The sequence below is a fragment of the Papio anubis genome, chromosome 5 (assembly GCF_008728515.1).
Source record: "Papio anubis isolate 15944 chromosome 5, Panubis1.0, whole genome shotgun sequence".
NCBI lineage: Eukaryota > Metazoa > Chordata > Mammalia > Primates > Cercopithecidae > Papio > Papio anubis.
The window spans coordinates 65835073-65855887 of record NC_044980.1 but is presented as its reverse complement, the minus strand read 5'-3'; the positions used below and the strand labels follow the sequence as shown (position 1 = coordinate 65855887).

The window sequence follows — 20815 nt, the reverse complement described above, 5'->3', positions numbered from 1 at the left end:
GTAGCTGGGACCACAGGCGCACATCACCACACCTGGCCAATTTTTTCTAATAGGGTTTCACCACATTGCCCAGGCTGGTCTTGAACTCATGCAATCCACCCAGCTAGGCCTCGGGATTACAGGTGTAAGCCACCATGCCCGATTGGTTTTCTTTCCCTTTTAGGTTAGGTTATTCCTGTGGGTTTTTTTTGGTTGTTGACAGGTTATTCCTGTGCCTGCCCTGCCTTCAATCTCCGCTCTCTGAGAGGTAGAGGAGTCACTGCTTTATAGAGTCAAAACACAGAATACGGTTTCCACATAAAATAGATTTCCACCCAAATTGGAAGCCTGCTAATAGATACTTACAGTATCCACTAACCATGAGAAATCATTCTCTCTCCCCAAACGAAAAGGATGCTAGTGATCTAATCAGTGGCAAAGAACACCCACAGGTCAGAGTTAACGTATGATTAAAACTAAGACAGGCCGGGCGCGGTGGCTCAAGCCTGTAATCCCAGCACTTTGGGAGGCCGAGACGGGCGGATCATGAGGTCAGGAGATCGAGACCATCCTGGCTAACACGGTGAAACCCCGTCTCTACTAAAAAATACAAAAAAGTAGCCGGGCGAGGTGGCAGGCGCCTATAGTCCCAGCTACTCAGGAGGCTGAGGCAGGAGAATGGCGTGAACCCAGGAGGCGGAGCTTGCAGTGAGCTGAGATCCGGCCACTGCACTCCAGCCTGGGCGACAGAGCGAGACTCCGTCTCAAAAAAAAACAAGGCATCAAATGATCCATCAAAACTAAAACTAAGACTAAGACAATGGTCTGGTGCAGAGGCTCACACCTGTAATCCAAACACTTTGGGAGGCTGAGACAGGTGGATCATTTGAAGCCAGGGGTTCAAGACCAGCCTGTCCAACATGGGGAAACTCCATCTATACTAAAAATACAAAAACATTAGGCAGGCGTGGTGGCTCATGCCTGTAATCCCAGCTACTCGGGAGGCTGAGGTGGGAGAATCACTTGATTCTGGGAGGCAGAGGTTGCAGTGAGCTGAAATTATGCCACTGCACTCCAGCCTAGGTAACAGAGCAAGACTCTGTTTGAAACAAACAAAAAAACAAAAAAATGAAGACAAGTTTAGTGAAGTGCAGCTGCTCATGCCTGTAATCCCAGCACTTTGGGAAGTTGAGGCTGGAGGATTGCTTGGGCTCAGGAGTTCGGGGTCAGCCTGAACAACAGCGTGACCCCATCTCTACCAAAAAAAAAGAAAAAATTAGTCTAGCATGGTAGCACATGCCTGTAGTCCCTGCTACCTGGGAGGCTGATGTAGGAGAATTGTTTGAGCCCAGGAGGTTGAGCTATGATGGTGCCACTGCACTCCAGCCTGGCAACAGAGTGAGATCCTGTCTTTAAAAACAAAAACCACCAAAAAAACGACAAAAGCACAAGTTCAGCATCCCTTAGATATCACATAATAAGAGGCATAAAAACAATTTAGAGAAGTTAAAAAAGTACTCAAGGTCCAGGAATTTGGTAAATTTCAGTCTATCTTTAACCGATTAAGCTTGACACAAACTGTTTATTACATACGTATACATCCAAGAATAATTTTATCACAGAAAAAAAATATAGTAAAAGAGGTTTATAATGTAACAGTTTTTACAGAAAAATAAATGATTTACAAATGTAATATAACACAAAGGTAACTTTAGGTTTCTAAGTTTTGAGAAGCTGTATGTTTCGTAGGAATTATTTTCCCCCAAAGCTGCTAATACATAACATGACAAGAAAAATAGAAAAAACCCAATTATATATGAAACCAATATCCTTACCTCACAAGTATTGTAATCTTCAGAATCCAACAGGCTACAGAGTTTTGGTAAGAGGTCAGGCCAATTCTGCAATTCTCCCTTGGAGGCTATAGTTGTGATCAAAATACCTTGAACGAAAACACACTTCTTTAGGAAATCCAACAGCATTATGTTAGGTATTGCCATGTGAGTAACTGTATGTACAAACACACTTTATGTAAATAATAACATTTGGCTAGATGTGGTGGCTCATGCCTGTAATCCCAGCATTCTGGGAGGCCTAGGTGGGTAGATCTCTTGAGCCCAGGAATTCCAGACCAGCCTGGGCAACACGGTGAAACCCTGTCTCTACTAAAAATACAAGAAAATCAGATGAGCATGATGATATGTGCCTGTGATCCCAGCTATTCAGGAGGCTGAAGTGAGAGGATCACCCGAGTCAAGGAGGTCAAGGCTGCAATGAGCCATGATTACGAGACTGCACTCATGCCCGGGCAGAGTGAGACCCTGTCTCAAAAAAAATTAGTAACCCTCACCAACGACACCCATATCACCATTGCATATCTTGTGCGGAAAAAACCTCACAGAAACCGATCTGTTTCTAATACTGTTTTTCAACATTTCACCCTCTAAGGGTTTTTGAGTTAAATTTACCAAGTATAAAACTGCAACTTCTTTTTCTGCCATAATACCAAGAATAGTTCCACCAATTAAAATTAATTCTAATGGCTGGGCACGGTGGCTCATGCCTGTAATCTCAGCACTTTGGGAGGCTGAGGAGGGTGGATCACATGAGGTTGGGAGTTCGAGACCAGCCTCATCAACATGGAGAAACCCCATCTCTACTAAAAATACAAAATTAGCCGGGCATGGTGGCGCATGCCCATAATCCCAGCTACTCAGGAGGCTGAGACAGGAGAATCGCTTGAAACCGGGAGGCGGAGGTTGCAGTGAGGCGAGATCACGCCATTGCACTCCAGTCTGGGAAACAAGAGTGAAACTCTGTCTCAAAAGAAAAAAATAATAATTCTGATTTATCCATACGAAAGAGTAGAAAGAAAGTATACCAAAATGTTAGCAGCACTTAACACTGGGTGATGAACTTACGAGTCTGTTAGGTTCAAATAAAAGACACATTAAAAGGCTAAAAATAGCTCCCTGACTTAATCTGGAACCAGAGACAAGGAACATGGTAGGAAAAACTTAAGTAGATAAGCATCACTTGAGAATAATTCTACATGTTTCACTGCTTACAACACTCTCCCTCATGTAGGCAGGCTACATACTCCTAAAACAGTTCCCACTTACTGGATCAAGAATGAGTCGCCAAAGAGGCGATCTTGGAGGCTGGGTGGCCCAGGCTCACTGATCATGTTGTTCTGACTGAACAGATTATCTCAACTATGTTGTGCAGCTGAGTTGTGACAGTCAATGAATTATGCAAATACACACAAATGTAAGGAAAGTTTTGTGTTAATACAAACACAAGGACAACAGAAAGGTTTTGTGTTAACATTTTTTTCTGCCTTAGTAAACATATTAGTGATATAATATGCTTAGTGATTATGGATCTTTCAGTGCCAGAAGAGTATAAATTCTGACAATAGGAAAATTATATGCATTCTAAGCTGCAAAACATGAGTGTGCAAAAAGGAAAAAAGGAAACTCTTCATAGGGTTGTTTTGAAAATTCAACTGGATATATACAAAATGCCTGGCATCTAGTAAACACTCAATGACTATTACTGAACAGCAAATATTACTGTGTATATAAATTTTCTACCTTTAGTTTTGAGAAGGTTAGTCCCAATGATAAAGAACTAAAAAAGAATCTAGAAGGTAAAGCTCCTGGCAAATTTACTCTTCACACACACAAAAATTAAATTGTATAGTAAGAATTAATGTACTGATAGCATTTTCAAGATATAGCCCTTACTTAATAAAATAGCCTCCCATTACAATCCAAAAGCAGCAAGACCTGATCCTTCCTGCAAATTAGTCTTTCCTAAAGTTAAAATATAAAAGAACTAAGGGAATGAGAAAGATCTGAATCTGTCTAAAAGAAACCAAGCATGACTTAAAAAAGACTACAAACAAGCAATAAATCACAACAATTAAACCCAATCTACAACTTGGTACTAACGAACTGCTCACATTCATTACTTCTGTTAGCAGAACACTAAAGAATGTTGATGTACTAACAAACTTACCTGCACCCATCATCTCACCCACACATGAAGAAGCATCTAATACCTAGCATAGCTGCAAAAAGTGGGAAGTGACATATTTCTCAGTATTTACAAGAAATACAGGAATGAAATCAGTGTGCTTGGCAACAACTACTAAAATCTTAAAAAGTTTAAACACACTTTGACCCAATAATGCCACTTACACGACTTAATCCTACAGAAATTTGCCTGTAAGTGTACAAACACATACAAGAGAATATTCATTGAAATAATAAAATTACAAACAAACTATATACTCTCTAAACAAGAGAAACATCTTTACCTCATCTAATGAATTACCCAACAGTCATTAAGATGTGGTCCCGGCCGGGCGCGGTGGCTCACGCCTGTAATCCCAGCACTTTGGGAGGCCGAGACGGGCAGATCACAAGGTCAGGAGATCGAGACCATCCTGGCTAACACGGTGAAACCCCGTCTCTACTAAAAAAGTACAAAAAACCAGCCGGGCAAGGTGGCGGGCGCCTGTAGTCCCAGCTACTCGGGAGGCTGAGGCAGGAGAATGGCCTAAACCCAGGAGGCGGAGCTTGTAGTGAGCCGAGTTGGCGCCACTGCACTCCAGCCTGGGCGACAGAGCAAAGACTCCGTCTCAAAAAAAAAAAAAAAAAGATGTGGTCCCTTCCAAACAGACTTCCTTGGCAAGACTCCCAACATGTATTGTTAAGGTTAATAAAAATTTTTAAAGCCAAAGCTGCAAGTCTATTTTTATAATCAGTAATCTTTTAATTAAGATATTTAAGTATTGTAAATATTATTAATAGGTGCTAAGAAATACAAAAATAACACACGGTCCTTGCCCTTAAGGAGCTCAGTCAGGCACTCCCTGACCCCAACACGTGACATGGTCTGGAGACATTTTTGGTTGTTACAACAGGGTATGTGGCTGCTACTGGTACCTAGTGGGTACAGGTCAGGTGTGCTGATTAACATCCTGTAGCGCACAGACAAAATAGCCCAACAACAAAGAATTATCCAGTCCAAAATGTTAAGTGCTGAGGTTGGAAAACTCGGGTCTAGAGGAACAGAGTCCTACATTAACTGATAATGTAGAGTCGGAGTACTTGCATGACTATACATACACCAAGAATTTTCTGTGAAGGTTACTAATTGATGAAAAGCCTGTTGCCAATTCTTAGAAATGATTTTCAGAAACCCCCAAAAATTATTTCACTTACAAAATATGTTCCTGGAAGTGTTTTACATCTTTTTCTCATGTAAACAAAGATTAGGCAATTTAGGTGATTAAAAAAACAACCACCTTCCCAGATTTGTTGGAAAGCACCAATGTGTTTAAATAAACTCATCAATTTTCCTGAAGCAAAACAAACAAAACAACAAAATTATGAAATATTTTAGAGTGGTTTTTTTTTTTTTTTTGAGACGAAGTCTTGCTCTGTAGCCCAGGCTGGAGTGCAGTGGCGTGATCTTGGCTCACTGCAAACTCCACCTCCCGGGTTCATGCCATTCTCCTGTCTCAGCCTCCTGAGTAGCTGGGACCACAGATGCCCGCCACCACACCCGGCTAATTTTTTGTATTTTTAGTAGAAACGGGGTATCACCGTGTCAGTCGGGATGGTCTTGACCTCCTGACCTCGTGATGCCCGCGCCTTGGCCTCCCAAAGTGCTGGGATTACAGGCGTGAGCCGCCGCACCTGGCCAATACTTTAGAGTCTTAATGCTGTGCCCCCAAAATAATTTCTCCCCTCTTTGGGAAGAATCTGTCAATCACACCTTTCACCACCTTCACTAATACATATAGCTGGAAGGGGTGTGTGAAGGGAGGAGGGACAAAAATGAACTCATTTTTAGCTAACTTATTTCAAGCTCACAGCTGTTTTATCTAGTAAACATTACAGACTTTTTAAAATAGAAAATTTCATATATATACATAAAAATAGAAAAATACAATGAACTAAATGTATCCATTAATTAGGTTCAACAATCATTAATACATGGTCAATGTTGTTTCATCCATACTTCTACCCACAACCACCTTAACATTCCTAATTGCTCTTTTATGAAATCCCAGACATCATGTCATTTGAAAATACACTGCAGTTATGTTTGAAGCTCCTTCATCTGTAGTAAAGCAACTAAATAAAAGCTGTTTCTACACTGAAAACTACAATGGTCCCTCACAATTAGAATACTTAAATATCTACTTAACATAAACTAAAATGAAAGACCTTTCGTATTCTACTAATACACAGCAAGAAATAAAAATACCTACGTAAGTCAATTTCACCAATCTCCGTTTTTAAATAAGTCAGATGATACATAAGTGCTTAAATAATTCCCAAGATAAAGTCAGCTCCTAAACATGTTCAAAAACCTTATGGAAGGTGAAAGTACTCACTGGGAGATAAAACCAATTCTTCTCTCCCCAATACTATTACTTCTAACCTTTCAAATTTAAAGACACAAAGTATTGTAGTTTGGACCAAATGGCACTTAAAGATAGGTTTATAATGAAATACAGTTTAGGAAGAAACAATCTCATATCTAGTTTCTAAATCCTCTCCTTTCCTTTCAGCTGAGTTCCCAACTCTCAGAGGAAACCCACCTTCCCTCCAAATCCCATTCCACTTATGTATGGGGACTTCTCTCCTGGATCTGAAATGGAAAAGGCTGGCACACACTCACCATTCTTTTTAACAGTATCAAGAGTAGGTAAAGCCTTAAGGTACATAAGAGTATATTAATCTAGGGAGTCCTTTTTCTTAAACCACAAATGTCCTCTACCCATCAAATTTAAAATCAGTGTCAATGATGGCACTGTTTAATACAAGAATATCTAGAGGGATGTGATAGAGCCAATGATTTGTAAGTAAGAGATGAATATTTTTCAAACTCACAACAAGACAAAATAGGAACTTTTTTTTTTTTTGAGACAGATTTTCGCTTGTTACCCAAGCTAGAGAACAATGGTGTGATCTCAGCTCACTGCAACCTCTACCTCCAGGGTTCAAGTGATTCCCCTGCCTCAGCCTCCCAAGTAGCTGGGATTACAGGCATGTGCCACCACACCCGGCTAATTTTTTTGTATTTTTAGTAGAGACAGGGTTTCACCATCTCAGGCTGGTCTCGAACACCTGACCTCAGGTGATCCATCCGCCTCAGACTCCCAAAGTGCTGTGATTACAGGTGTGAGCCACCATGCCCAGCCAGAACTCTTAATGAAAGCATCTGACTCATTTAACTGATTTTCATTTAACCAGCCTGGGTAGATTAACAGAAGCTTTCCAGGTCCTTGTAAAAGTTAGCTGTTTAAGCCCATGGTATACTAAAGTCTGCCCATTAGTAAGCTCCTCTTCAGTATGGCTATTTATTACTGCTTCCATTGGTTGGTATATGGTGTTAACCAACAGCCAGTTGTGTGTGTTTCCAAATAGATTTATACGAGTTATTATAACTAAGCACGTTAATTCAGTATTACATAAGCTAACAGAAAGTTGTATTGCCCCTGAAAATAAGCTGAACGCTCTGAAAAGACTAAAAAGTTGCTGCTGAATTACTGACAAGGCAAATATTTAAAAACAAGGGAGAAAATAGTAAAAATCTAGAATCCTATATACACTTAGGTTTTTCATAAAAAATCAAAAAGTATTTCTTTACCTGTAAAAGTGAAACAAGAAATTACATCCCATGCATTACGCTAGGCAGAAAATAAGAACTCCAAGCCAGGCACCATGGCTCAGGCCTGTAATCTCAGCACTTTGAGAGGCTGAGGCAGGCGGATCACCTGAGGTCAGCAGTTCTAGACCAGTCTGGCCAACATGGTGAAACCCTGTATCTACTAAAAAGTACAAAAATTAGCCGGGCATGGTGGCGGGTGCCTGTATTCACAGCTACTCGGGAGGCTGAGGCAGGAGAATTGCTTGAATCCAGGAGGTGGGGGTTGCAGTGAGTCAAGACTGTGCCACTGTACTCCAGCCTGGGCAACAGAGACTGTCTCAAACGCCCTCACCCCACACACACAAAAAACAAAAAACAAAACAAAAAACCAGAACTCCAATCTGCACGCTCAAGAAATAGTAGTGTCTGCAAATTAGTATCACTTGTTGATGCCCCATTTTAACGAACTCTGATTAAGCTAAGTTTAATTAGGCTCTCCTTTTATTCAGGGTCACTGGTTTCACTGGATGAGAGAGCTTTTACCATGATTACACCATTTTGAAAGCATTTAAGGCAATGAAAGTTTCCACATCACAATTTAACATAAACCAATAAAAATTCCTAAGGAAATAATCTGTCATCTCTAAAAACGACACAGTTACAAACAAAGTAAGCAAAACTGTTGTAATACAACTTACCAACAGTGGCTCTAATCAGAGGAGAGGAGTCACCAATATTATTTAAACATTCACTTTTAATAAAGTCTGTTACACCATTTGGGAAGTTCTGAAAGTGTGCTTTCACATTATTCTTCAAGATGAGACCACTCAATGATCTTGTGGGTTCATCTGTAATAAAACAGTAATAGTATTGAGTTTTGAAGTAGTCTTAATTTCAAAATGTGCCGATAACAGTAGTTTTAAAAATATTTATATTCAAAAGTTGACTGACATTCAAACTTGCTATAACCAGTTAAAATAAGTATAACTGATTAACAAAAGATTAGTGTATGATTTATAGCTCAGGGTTTTTCAACCTTGACATACTGACAATTATTTGTTGCGGGGTGCTGTCCTGTGCATTTTAAGATGTTAAGTAGCATCATTAGCCATAGATAGCAGCAGCACCCCTCCAAATTGTGTTAACCAAAAATGTTTCCAGATAATGTCGAATGTCTTCTGGGGGTTAAAACTGCCCTTGGTTGAGAACCACTGATTTAGTTTGAGTTAATTTAGTTTACATATATGGCCACTGTGCTTGAGCTTTATTGTTTCCTGATATAAACATCATTATAGAGCTGGAAGTATTAGTCATTAAAAACATCCATTTTTTTTTTTTTTTGGTTTAAGGGCTGGGCGTGGTGGTTCATGCCTTTAATCCCAGCACTTTTGGGAGGCCAGGAGTTCAAGACCAGTCTGGCCAACATGGTGAAACCTCGTATCTACTAAAAAACCCTCAAATTAGCCAGACATGGTGGTGTGTGCCTGTAATCCCAGCTACTTGGGAGGTGGAGGCAGGAGGATCATTTGAACTCAGAAGGCAGAGGCGCCAAGATCATGCCACTGCACTCCAGCCTAGGCGACAGAGTGAGACTGTCTCAAAAACAACAAAAAATTTTTTTGAAATCATTTTCCTCCAATGTCAAAAAATATAATATTGGAAAAATTAAGTGGACAAAGATATATAAGATCATCTTCATGTAACAAATATAATTGCTGTTAATTTATATCATGTTTTTCTTTTTTTTTTTTTTTTTTTTTGAGACGGAGTCTCGCACTGTCGCCCGGGCTGGAGTGCAGTGGCCGGATCTCAGCTCACTGCAAGCTCCGCCTCCCGGGTTTGCGGCATTCTCCTGCCTCAGCCTCCCTATAGCTGGGACTACAGGCGCCCGCCACCTCACCCGGCTAGTTTTTTGTATTTTTTAGTAGAGACGGGGTTTCACTGTGTTAGCCAGGATGGTCTCGATCTCCTGACCTCGTGATCCGCCCGTCTCGGCCTCCCAAAGTGCTGGGATTACAGGCTTGAGCCACTGCGCCCGGCCTATATCATGTTTTTCATTTGCCTCTGAACTTAAAAGCAAAAAAAAAAAAAAAAAAAAAACTCCAAAAACATTTAAAAAGTTTCCTTAAAATAAGTTTAATCCATAGATAGTATTTACAAAATTTCAAAAAGCAACTTAATACTAGCAGAACATAACTGATGGCTTTACCAGTTGGCATCAACACCAACAATATTAGCAATAGCTAACATCTTCATTAAACACTGCTAAGTGCTTTCCAAATGGCACTGCACTTAATCCTTACAACTTCATGAGGCAGGTATTATTCATTCCATTGCACAAGCGAAGACGCTAAAGACTGAATCATTCTTCAGTATTACCCTCCTCTCAAAGGGCTATAAGATGAAGAGCTGGTGTGTTGAAGAGAACGTTATTTTAACACCATTGTTTTATCTGTCTTCTTAAAAAATAATATATTCCAAGCTTGTTCTAGTTAGTATGATGTTCCCAAACTCTGACTGGCACTGAAATCTTCAAGAGTGAAGCACATGTAGAGGCAAAAAGAGCATTTTCTCTGCACACAACTCCGCTCAGGTCATCACAGCACTATAAAACCTTGTATGTCATCATTTAAAAACTACTTTCCATTTTCAATTACAACCCATTCCAATGAGTAATTTAAAAGGAAACAAAACATATTTTTAAATTCTCTTAAAAGTTAAAAATTGCCATGAAATAAATGAAGTCAGATATTTCACTTCTTCAAGCAATAAACTTGCCTTAAATTACCTGTTCATAATTCAGCCATATAATTATTTTCTTTATTTATTTTTTTGAGATGGAGTCTTGCTCTGTCGCCCAGGCTGGAGTGCAGTGGCCGGATCTCAGCTCACTGCAAGCTCTGCCTCCCGGGTTTACGCCATTCTCCTGCCTCAGCCTCCTGAGTAGCTGGGACTACAGGCGTCCGCCACCTCGCCCGGCTAATTTTTTGTATTTTTTAGTAGAGACGGGGTTTCACCGTGTTAGCCAGGATGGTCTCGATCTCCTGACCTCGTGATCCGCCCGTCTCGGCCTCCCAAAGTGCTGGGATTAGAGGCTTGAGCCACCGCGCCCGGCCCATGTAATTATTTTAAATGGCATGACTTCATTTACAAGAAATATAGCATATTGTTTTTACCATAAAGGTTATAAGATGAAGAGTTTTAATAAACCACAAAATGAAGTGAAACAATTCAATATGAGAAGTATATACTCTCTTAAAATCCATTTTAAAAATTCAACGACTAACGATTTCCTTTGTTTTAAAAAAATTAAGACAATTTCAGTGGACCCTCAATTTGTTCATTTGTAAAGTGAGAGAATTAGAGCAGCTGACCTGAGGGCTCTTATAGATCAAAAATTTTACTCTACAATTCAGTGATAAGATTGCTAAACAAGCATTTTCATTTAAGATGTTACTTGTATTGCTGCTTTAATATGAACGGCCATGATGCAAAGGTTTTTTTAAAACAGAAAACTACATGCAGCAAACTTGTGCCCCAATCTTCCCAGGGAAAAAAAATAAATGCATAAACGCAAGAAGAAATATCAAGTGTTACACCAACGTAAAACTACTGCATCCTTGGAGAAACTGCATAATGAACATAAACACATTTTAGGGTCAAGAAAATCTGAAAAATATCCTTTCCAACATTTTATGGTTTTGTAATTAATGCTCTGTGAAAGCAATGGCTTCCAAACTCTCTTGCCACTACTGAACAAGTTGTATGTTTGTGTTTTTTTAAGTACTTCTGAAGCATCCCAGGCTGGAGTGCAGTTGCACAATCATAGCTCACTGCAGCCTTGACTTCCCGAGCTCAGGTGATCCTCCCACCTCAGCCTCCTGAGTGGCGGGACCACAGGTGTGTGCCACCATGCCAGCTAATTTTTTATAGAGATGGAGTTTCACCATTCACCATGTTCCTCATCTTGAACTCCTTGCCTGAAGCAATCTTCCTGCCTTGGCCTCTCAAAGTGCTGGGATTACAGGCGTGAGCCACCTTGCCTGGCCTGAAGTATCCTTATATTCCAAGAAAGAGCCACCTTGCCTGGCCTGAAGGAAGTATCCTTATAAGAAAGCTTCACTCAAGAGTATAATATATTGCAACAATCCTAACATTTAGAATGTAGGATGAGAACATGAGAGTGGACAGCTTAGTGAAAATAAATAAAAATTTCAAATAAAACAATTACAGATTTTAAAAATCCATTTATAAAATCTTAGTAAAGAAACAAACAGGTTGATCACAAACTGTGTCAGAAAAATTTCTATATTAAGAAGCAATGTATCACAAATATATTTATCAAACTAGGAATATTAATTGCTGAAAGAATTCTTAGTGTCTTAAAACCTAGACTTACGAGTTCTCGATTTTCTATTGTGTCCTTCATTCACAAATTAAAATCCCCCAAATTAACTACAAAATCAACTGAAAATAATTCAAAAGAAATTGCTGTGTATGAATTATGAAAATCTGAATACAGGATCAGTGAGATTTTTACTACACATTAACACCATTAACCTGTCAGAATTTGGAGCTAAAACTTTACAGATGGTCTGGTTGTCTAAAACTTGTTATTTCCCAATTCCAAGAGCATGGATTTTATTAATTGCACCATAGCTTCTAAAACACTAATCACTGAATAGGGTACAGTGCTTTCATTTAGAGGCCAAACAGATGCTCAATAAATATTTAATTGACTTCTAGGTGTCCAGAATGTTTCAGGAAGGGAATACCCAAATAATGCTACCAGAAACAACTCTCACTACAACGTAAGCTCCTTGAGGGCAGTGAGTTTTGTCTGTTTTGTTCACTTTTCTCTCCTGAGCCTGCAAATTGCATGGCAAAGAGATGGTGCTCCATAAATATTTATGAAATAATGTCTAGTGGGATACATTATGTATTATCAGAAATAATCAAATGACCATGTTATTTAATAATCAGACTACTCAGGCTTTAAACTGTCATAGAAATAATTTAAATTTAAAATTGAGTCATGAAAAAGTTTCATGTATACTGTTAGAAGTTTCTTAAAAACTTACAAAAGCCTACTTATGAATAGAATGATCCCACTTTTTGCTAAATAATTTTAAAATAGTATGTGGCCATATAAGAGCAGAGAAGGACAGAATTCAAGAGATCAACAATAATTATCTCTGGAAGATGCAATAATTTTTCATTTTGATTATATGACCTTTCAATTTTTTTCTACAATAAACACACATATATTTAGTTATTAAATCCTACATTCAATCTTTGTATTACAACCTTTATTATATCCATCTATATGTATGGAAGCAAAACATTAGACTTTGCAACAAGTTTTTTATCTGCAAAGAATTAAGTAACTTATTATACAAACACCCAATTAAAAATGAATGCTGGCTGGGCACAGTGGCTCACACCTGTAATCCTAGCACTTTGGGAGACTGAGGCAGGCAAACTCCCTGAGGTCAGGAGTTCAAGGTTAGCCTGGCCAACAAGGCAAAACTCTGTCTCTACTAAAAATACAAAAAAATTAGCTGGATGTGGTGGCGCATGCCTGCAATCCTGGCTAATAGGGAGGCTTAAGCATAACAATCGCTTGAAGCCGAGAGGCAGATGTCGTGGTGAGCCAAGATCGCACCACTGCACTCCAGCCTGGGTGACAGAGTGAGACTGTCTGTATACATAAAAACAGGAATGCTTATTAACCATGTAAATATTGAGTGGTATTAACTAAGACTGTTCATCCCACATCTATAAAGCACATGGTTACTACAAAATGAAATTATTTGAAATGAATAATTCTCAGTACATTTAAATAGGTCTTAAAGAAACTTTAGTTATCAATGCAACTCCTACTTACCTTCAGATTTTAATTTTGTAAGAACAAAAATCAAGTAGTTGTTAAAGTCTGGATATTGATTAAGTTGTTCCAGTTTCTAGAACAAACAGTAGTTAAGGAAACTTGTCTGTGTAATCTCAGTGAGAAATTAAGCGTTTTTAATCTAACAATCAAGGATCTCTTTGGTGATATTTTCAGTCCTGCATTTTTTTTTTTTAAACTAAGGCTAAGGATATCTTACCAAATCTATCAACGTGCTACTTCAAAAACACACTGGTGCTTGCTAAACCTCTTAGGTGCTTTATGGCTGAAATGTATCAATTACATGCAATACAACATAAGAAAGTGCCAGCTTCAGCATGCTCAATATAGCAAAAAATATTCAAAAAAATTCTTAGATTTCAACTTCAAACCACTCTAAACAGAAAGGCATTTAAGTATAAAATGACAAAAATTAAAGTATTCCAAGTGAAAACAAGTCTCTCAGAGTTAAAGATCATTTACAGAAATTAACTTTATAGAATAACTTAAAAAAAAACTTTTCAGACTCATTTGTTCTTTAGAATCCAAAAAGATAAAGTGCCATTTATGCACCAGGTTATATATCTTACCATAAGGTCAGCATTATGAGATTATTGCACTACAGTTGTACAATTATTTCCCTCATCCCCAAGATTTAACATTTCCAGTGACACCAACTTGCAGGTATTTCATCGCTATCAGGAGGCAGCTGTGACAAAATGCTCTATTACATCTTTCTTCAAGCCCTGACTCCCAACCCCTAACTAATATGCTTCCCAATTGTGTTTTACTACACAGAAAGATTAAAATGTTTTTACCCAACAAACCTAAACTTCTGATTAAATCCATGAATCAAACTTCAGCAACTTTATTAGCTATTTATTACATACTTGAATACCCTCAATGTTTAGGGGTCAGAATGTAAACGAACCAACAACATAGCCTCTAGTAAAATTCCAAAGTGTAACCACTTTCTCCAACCCAGACAGTAATTCTTGTTTCAGTGAATGGCCAAGACTAACAGCATGCTGACATGCCGATGAATTTTTCAAAACTATTTCCTGATAAGGTTTACCGTCTTACAACTTGAGCTACATCTCTTTATCCTATTATAGTGGTCTTTCAAAAAGTACTCAAAAGCCTATACGAAACAATAATTAAACATATTATCTTCTTAGGAGAGACAAAATAAGGTACTCTGAAACAGCAGTATATATTTTTAGCTGAAGTAGTTTTCCTCTCACAGCAACAGAAAGTTGTTCTTTCTCAGAGGACATGCTAAGTTCCAGGCACACGGAAGAAACTGTAATTGACTACCAGCCCAAGCACAGTACTGAGCATCTGACGTGCATAATAAATGTAGACTGAAACAAGAAATTATGATATATGGTGCCACAGAATAACTGCAATGCAGGATTGGGCTTAGCTAATTTAAGAAAGTAGTAATTGTATCATATAATACCTGTAATTAATCAACTATCAACTTCTATCATCCCTAGAACTATGACAACACAAATTAAGACTAAGCTATAGCAGGGTTTACAAGACACAAACGGCAATACACTCCGAAACTGTTCTTTCCTCAGTACTAGAAGTATCCAAACAAAATGTCTTTAAAAAATCCAAGCAGATCTAAATCATTACCCCTTCCACTTTTAAATGGGAAGTATTATATTAACCAAGAAGGTACGTACTAATTTTGTTATCTATTGAAGGTTTTAAGTTACGGCAATGCAGTATTTCTGCGAAACCCTCGGGGTAAATAACTTCATCTTTATAGATGTTTTGAATATAAATAAACTCAAACACGAAGAGCTTACTTACCAAACTCCATATTAAGTAATTTTGCTGCTTATTGACAATAAATATCAAGAGGCTTTTCTGCAAAAAAACAGTAGACTTAACTTCTTTAGGCTTAAAAGATCGGGGGTTAAAATATTATTCATGATATGATGAGTGAATGTTTCCTTTACTGCATCCATTAAGAGCTCTCCATTTGAGCACGGTTTAGGGCACTACAGAAAGCATACCTAGTAGAGTTTTGGTTCTCTTAACCTTTTCTGTCTGTAAAACCGTAGCAACAGGATCACTACACCAGCACACTCGGTAAAGACCTAGATAATTGTGCAGTCAGCCTCGAGCCAAAGCTTTAAAAAGAAAATCTCATTTGGGTGACAAGGAGCTCGCAACAGGTGTTAACACCAGTAACCCCAGGGTGAGGCACAGAGACCCTTTCCCCCCACCTGTAGGTCTCCGGCCTCTTTAGGGCAAGGACGTGGAAAAAACCCCAGGACCCACACAGCTGCAGTTCAAACCCCGCGCCAGCTCCACCCATTTCTGGCCAGTCAGGCGGCGAGCTCCGCCGCGCAGAGCGCCCTCCACCCGGCCTCCCGCTCGGCCCGCCGCCCCCACCCGCGGGGCGCATTGTGTGGGCCCGGGCCGCTCCCGCTCGCCCGCTCCCTACCCCCGCGGCAGGTCAGCGGCGGGCGGGGACGTGGCGGTCCGGCCCGCGCACATGTAGCGATCCCGGGCGGCGGCCGGGGGCCCCCGCCTCCCGCGGGCCGGAAGCCGGGGGCCTCCGCAGCATGAGCCCCACGCGGCGGCGCCCCCGGCCCAGGCACCAGGGCCGCGTGCGCTAGTCGCCCGGCAGGGGTAGCGACGGCTTCCCCCTCCCGCGGACCCAGGCAAAAGGCCGGCCTCGGAGAGCGGGGGAGGGGCAGAGGCGGGGGCGACTGGAGCCCCCGGCCGCCGGGAGCTGGGCCGCAGCGCGGGGCGAGCTGCCCGGGTGGCGGCCAGGCCTCGGAAAGGATACTTGTTGCACGGTTCTCTGGATGGTGGTGTCTGGGGACTGGGACTCCTTCAACAGCTGCAAGATTTGCTGAAGCCCTTGCTCGTCAGGTTTCCACTCATACTCCATCTTGGTTTGCTGCAAATAAAGCCAGACACAGGAAGAGACGGGGCAAATGTTACTCCCGGTGCACAGGCCCGGAGGCTTCCCGCGCGCAGCGGACCCGTTCTCCCAGCCACCACAACCCCAGCGCTCCCCAGACGTCGCGGACCTGCCTGGGGTGCCCCGAAGGAAGTCTCGGACAGTGAAACCCGGCGGAACTGCTCCTGGCAGCCCGGCCGCCAACGTCTGCTGCTGCTGCCGCCGCGGCCGCCGAGCGCAAGCAGCCGACCAGACTGAGTCACCGCGAATTTGCAATCTGGCCCCAAGATCCGCTCACGGGAGCCCCCTGGGTCCTAGTGCCACGCAGTTTTCTCCAACCCAACCCATCTCTAATTCCGTCCAGAAGATTACTACTGACTTAAGGGCTAATAAAAAGTCAAGTCCTTATCAAAACCCCTGCGAAACACCTGAAGAGATCTGTTTTTGGTATATTATTTTACATACACATGGCGAATTAACGCAAAATGATTGAAATAGGGTAAAAAGGTTGTTAATTTCCCTGACAGTTCAGCAATAATCAGAAGCAATAAAAATGTTTACAATTCAATTTGATATATAAAGCACTAAAAAAGTCTAAAATATTGATGCAGTCACAACCCACATCTCGAAAACCATTAAATGCAACATCTGCAGAACCTGACTAAAAAAAAAAATGTATTCCCGTATAAACTTCAACTTTTGAACTCCTATTAAGTGAAATAAATTCCATTATGAACTAACTATATTCCATAAGTAAGGACTTTGGGTCGAACAAAATACAAGAAAAATAATGTAATTTTACAACTGGGTAGTGTTTAATTCCATTAAAGTATTTTCACATACTACAGTTTCTCATTTGATTCTCATTACAACCTAGTGAGGTATTATTTGCCTCGATGTGGCAACTAAGGCGAAAAAAGATCTGAGCAAACAACCACACTTAATCAGTGAAGACTGAGACATGAATATAGGTTTTTAAAGCTACTATGAGTTGCATCTGCTACAGTCAACTGAAGCTATTAATGACATTTTTCACTAAAACTAAATGCTTAAACAAAAACAACAAAATGTAAGTATCAAGCATGACTTATGTGTAAAAATCAAACAGTTTGATAAAGGAGAGGATTTTTAACATGAAAAGTCCCTTGCTAGTAGGGTTTAGACAAACTACTACCTTTTCACCTCTCTAGTTAGCTTTTTCTTTTTTTTTTAAAATGCCTTTTCCTCTCTCTTTCACTCTTATTTTTCTGCTTAATATCCTGTAGTCTGACTTTGCTCACCAAGTTCTAATGACTTCATAAATGGCCCAATCTAATAAACTGTTCTTAAAAAAAAACCCAAAACAAAACCACCACCATCCAGAAATACAATGTATTAATGCTGTAGTGTTTTTATTCTAGTCTTCATTCTATTTTTTATGTACATTATATTTTATAATAATGGGACTGTCCTGTTTCTTGCCTGACTTCATATATCATTAAATATTTATTGAAAATATTTCAATAAAAAGTTAATAGTATTCCATTGTACCACTATGTCATCATTTATTTTTATATACTTTTATTTGATACAATATAGACACAAAATTGTACAAATGATAAGCATATAATCCATAGATGGATTTTTACAAAGTGAACCCATCTGTGTAACCAACACCCAGTTCAAGATAGAGATCGCTGAGTACGAAGAGGTTTCTTTTGTGTCCAATCCCAGCCATCAACCCTTCCCAAAGTAATCCCCAGTATAATTTCTATCACTATAGATTTCTCCCCTTCCCTCTCTTAACTTCAGAAACTTTTAAAAAACTACAAATATTATAATAAATCAAACAACATGGTTGTATAAGACAAGTTAATTCAATCCTATCTCCAGGCTCCCTAAAGAATCTGTTTTATCAGTTTTATGTGAATCTTTCTACAGTCTAATCTCATATATATGTTTTCCTCTTTTTTTTAAGATCATCCTCCATACTATACTAATATTAACTCTACAATGTTTTTTACACATAATATGACATGGCCATAATTCCAGGCCAATACACACAAATTTAACTCACCTTTTAATAGATGCACATTGGTCTTGAGAATGGATAGAGCATAATTTGTTCAACCATCTCCTGATTGGCTTCCAGATTGCTTCTACTTTTTTGCCACTACCAACAACACAGTAAAAAAATTCTTGTACCAATGTCCCTACATAATAGTGGCAACCTGGCAGGGTTATTAGGCCAAAAAGTATGTGAATTTAAAAATTTTAAACAGTTACTACCAAATTATTTTCCAAAAAGTTATACAATTCACACACGCCAACAATATGAATGTTTTCTTTATCTCCACCAGCACATTCTTTGAATTTTCATGAAGCTAACCAATGACAATTTAATTTCCCCTGATACTAGTGGGGGTGGGGAACTTAAAGTCTGAGCCTTAGTAATATTAGAGTTGGAGCTGCTACCAGGCATATCCTACCTGCTGAGGTGACATTCAGATAGCCCACTTAACCCCCTAGCTGCCCTTTTAAATAAGAAACTAAAACAAGGGACCAATAGCAGTCAAGTCTGAAAGGCATCTTCATTATCACATCCATCCTGAGGATGGCTGCACCATAATATCAGGCCAATAGCATGCTTCCTTCTTTATTTCTGTCGTCAAATAGGGTTTTCTTTTCAAACAGCTTAGTATTAAGAACATTTAATTTGATCAGCCTATGATGACAGAATAGGTGTTTCCCCACACCTTACTCAAATTATCTGTAACAAAAGGCTCTTAAGAATATTTGATTCAGATAACTGCTTGGTAAGAGATCTTAGGCCACTTTGAACTTTTCTATCACATCTTTTTAAAAATTGTGATAAAATCTACATACATAACATATACCATTTTAAGTATACAGTTCAGTGGCATCTATCTCCAAAACTTACTGTATTTTAAAAACCATTAAAATAAGGAAGAATCTTATACCCTGGGCTAGCCAGACATTACAGGGTTAATTAGATAACATCTGAAGTACTTCAAGCTAACCAAGCACATTAGGATTATTATATGAAGTAGAAATCATTTATTTAAATAGCAAACTACATTTATATTAATTAAATAGAATATTTAATAAATCCAATCAATATTGGATTTTCTTATAAAATTTAAATATTACCTGGAGTATTCTTTTTGCATGTTGAAGGCTCAGCTTTCTAAATGTCTCAAAAAAAGGAAGTAGTACTTCAAATTTCGCTCCTTTAGATGATACTCCATACTACACTAATATTAATTTTACAACTTATGCCTGACTGGCCCATGACATTCAATGGTGACCAAAAAAAAAAAAAAAAAGGCATTTAAACAAGCCAAAATACAGTTATTTGAAAAACAAGATAGAAGACAGCCCCAAAATAAAAAGTAGCCTGCAAGTGGTGAGTTACTGTGATACCATTTTGGACTTCCAGAAGACTAGAGCTTACTTATGAGTAAGTTTTTAACTTAAATTTACATAAAAATTTTGAATTTGCTACAGCTCAGAATCATGTGAGGTAAAGAAGCCAGACTAGCTGAAAAGAAAGTAAAAATATATAGCATCTTCCTTGCTGGATAGTCTGTAAAATCTAGTTTAAAAAGCAGACTGGAGATGTGGACTCAACTGACCTACGTTTGGAGTCTAGTTCTTCCACTTGGTAGCAGTGAAAACCTGGGCAAGTTAATTCATCTGAGTCTTAGTTTCCCAACCCTAACATAGGAATACACTACCTCTGTATGCAGATCATAGGTACCTGGCACACAATATATGTAATTTGAAAAATAATAGTTAAATGAATGGCTTTCTAGCATCTGCAAGATAAAATATAACTTCTTTTCATGGAAGAAGTCTCTTCATGATCTGGTTCATTACCTTCAGGGACATTTTTATCTATGACTCAACCTCCAACTTTATGCTCCATCATCTTTTCCTGCACCTCTCCTACCTCTGAGCCTTTGCATAGGGATTTCCTGCTGGGAACGCCCTCTTTAAACCTGACCAATTGGCAAACTCCTTCTCACTCTTTAGAGCTACCCTCATTCACTGATTTTCCAAATATTTATTAAGAGTCTTTCTTGGCACTATGATTGATACTGGATACTATTTCTCTTCTGTGTCATTATTCCAAGATCTCCCCACAAGACTTAAGATTATTTTTCATTACAGATCTATGGTTTATAGCTATTTCCATTCTAGAAACTGCCATATTGTATTATAATTATTTCTAGGTCTGTCCTGGCAATAGATCACAAGTTCCTTGAGAGCAGGGACAGTGTCTTTTCACTCTGTTTGCCTAGCAGAGTCTGATTCAACAAATAATTGTTGAATAAACGCTATTG

General features: G+C 39.2%; 1 protein-coding gene across 7 annotated transcripts in view; it reads right to left on the bottom strand.

Moving 5' to 3' along the window:
- Positions 1-20815, bottom strand: part of TNPO1 (transportin 1) — a 103128-nt gene that overhangs the window by 54589 nt on the left and 27724 nt on the right. For 5 of the 7 annotated variants that reach the window (XR_648093.3, XM_021939445.2, XM_009208600.3 and 2 more), the window contains exons 2-5: positions 16353-16466; positions 13541-13616; positions 8352-8501; positions 1815-1921 (exon numbers count right to left, since the gene is read on the bottom strand). Coding sequence is in view for 6 of the 7 variants with exons in the window: in XM_021939445.2 (XP_021795137.1) it covers positions 1815-1921; positions 8352-8501; positions 13541-13616; positions 16353-16466 (447 nt within the window). In the remaining variant the exon portion in view is untranslated. Of the gene's footprint in view, positions 1-1814; positions 1922-8351; positions 8502-13540; positions 13617-16352; positions 16467-16599; positions 16744-20815 lie in introns of those variants that run through there. The other 2 variants (XM_009208599.4, XM_003899791.5) reach the window with 2 other exon arrangements.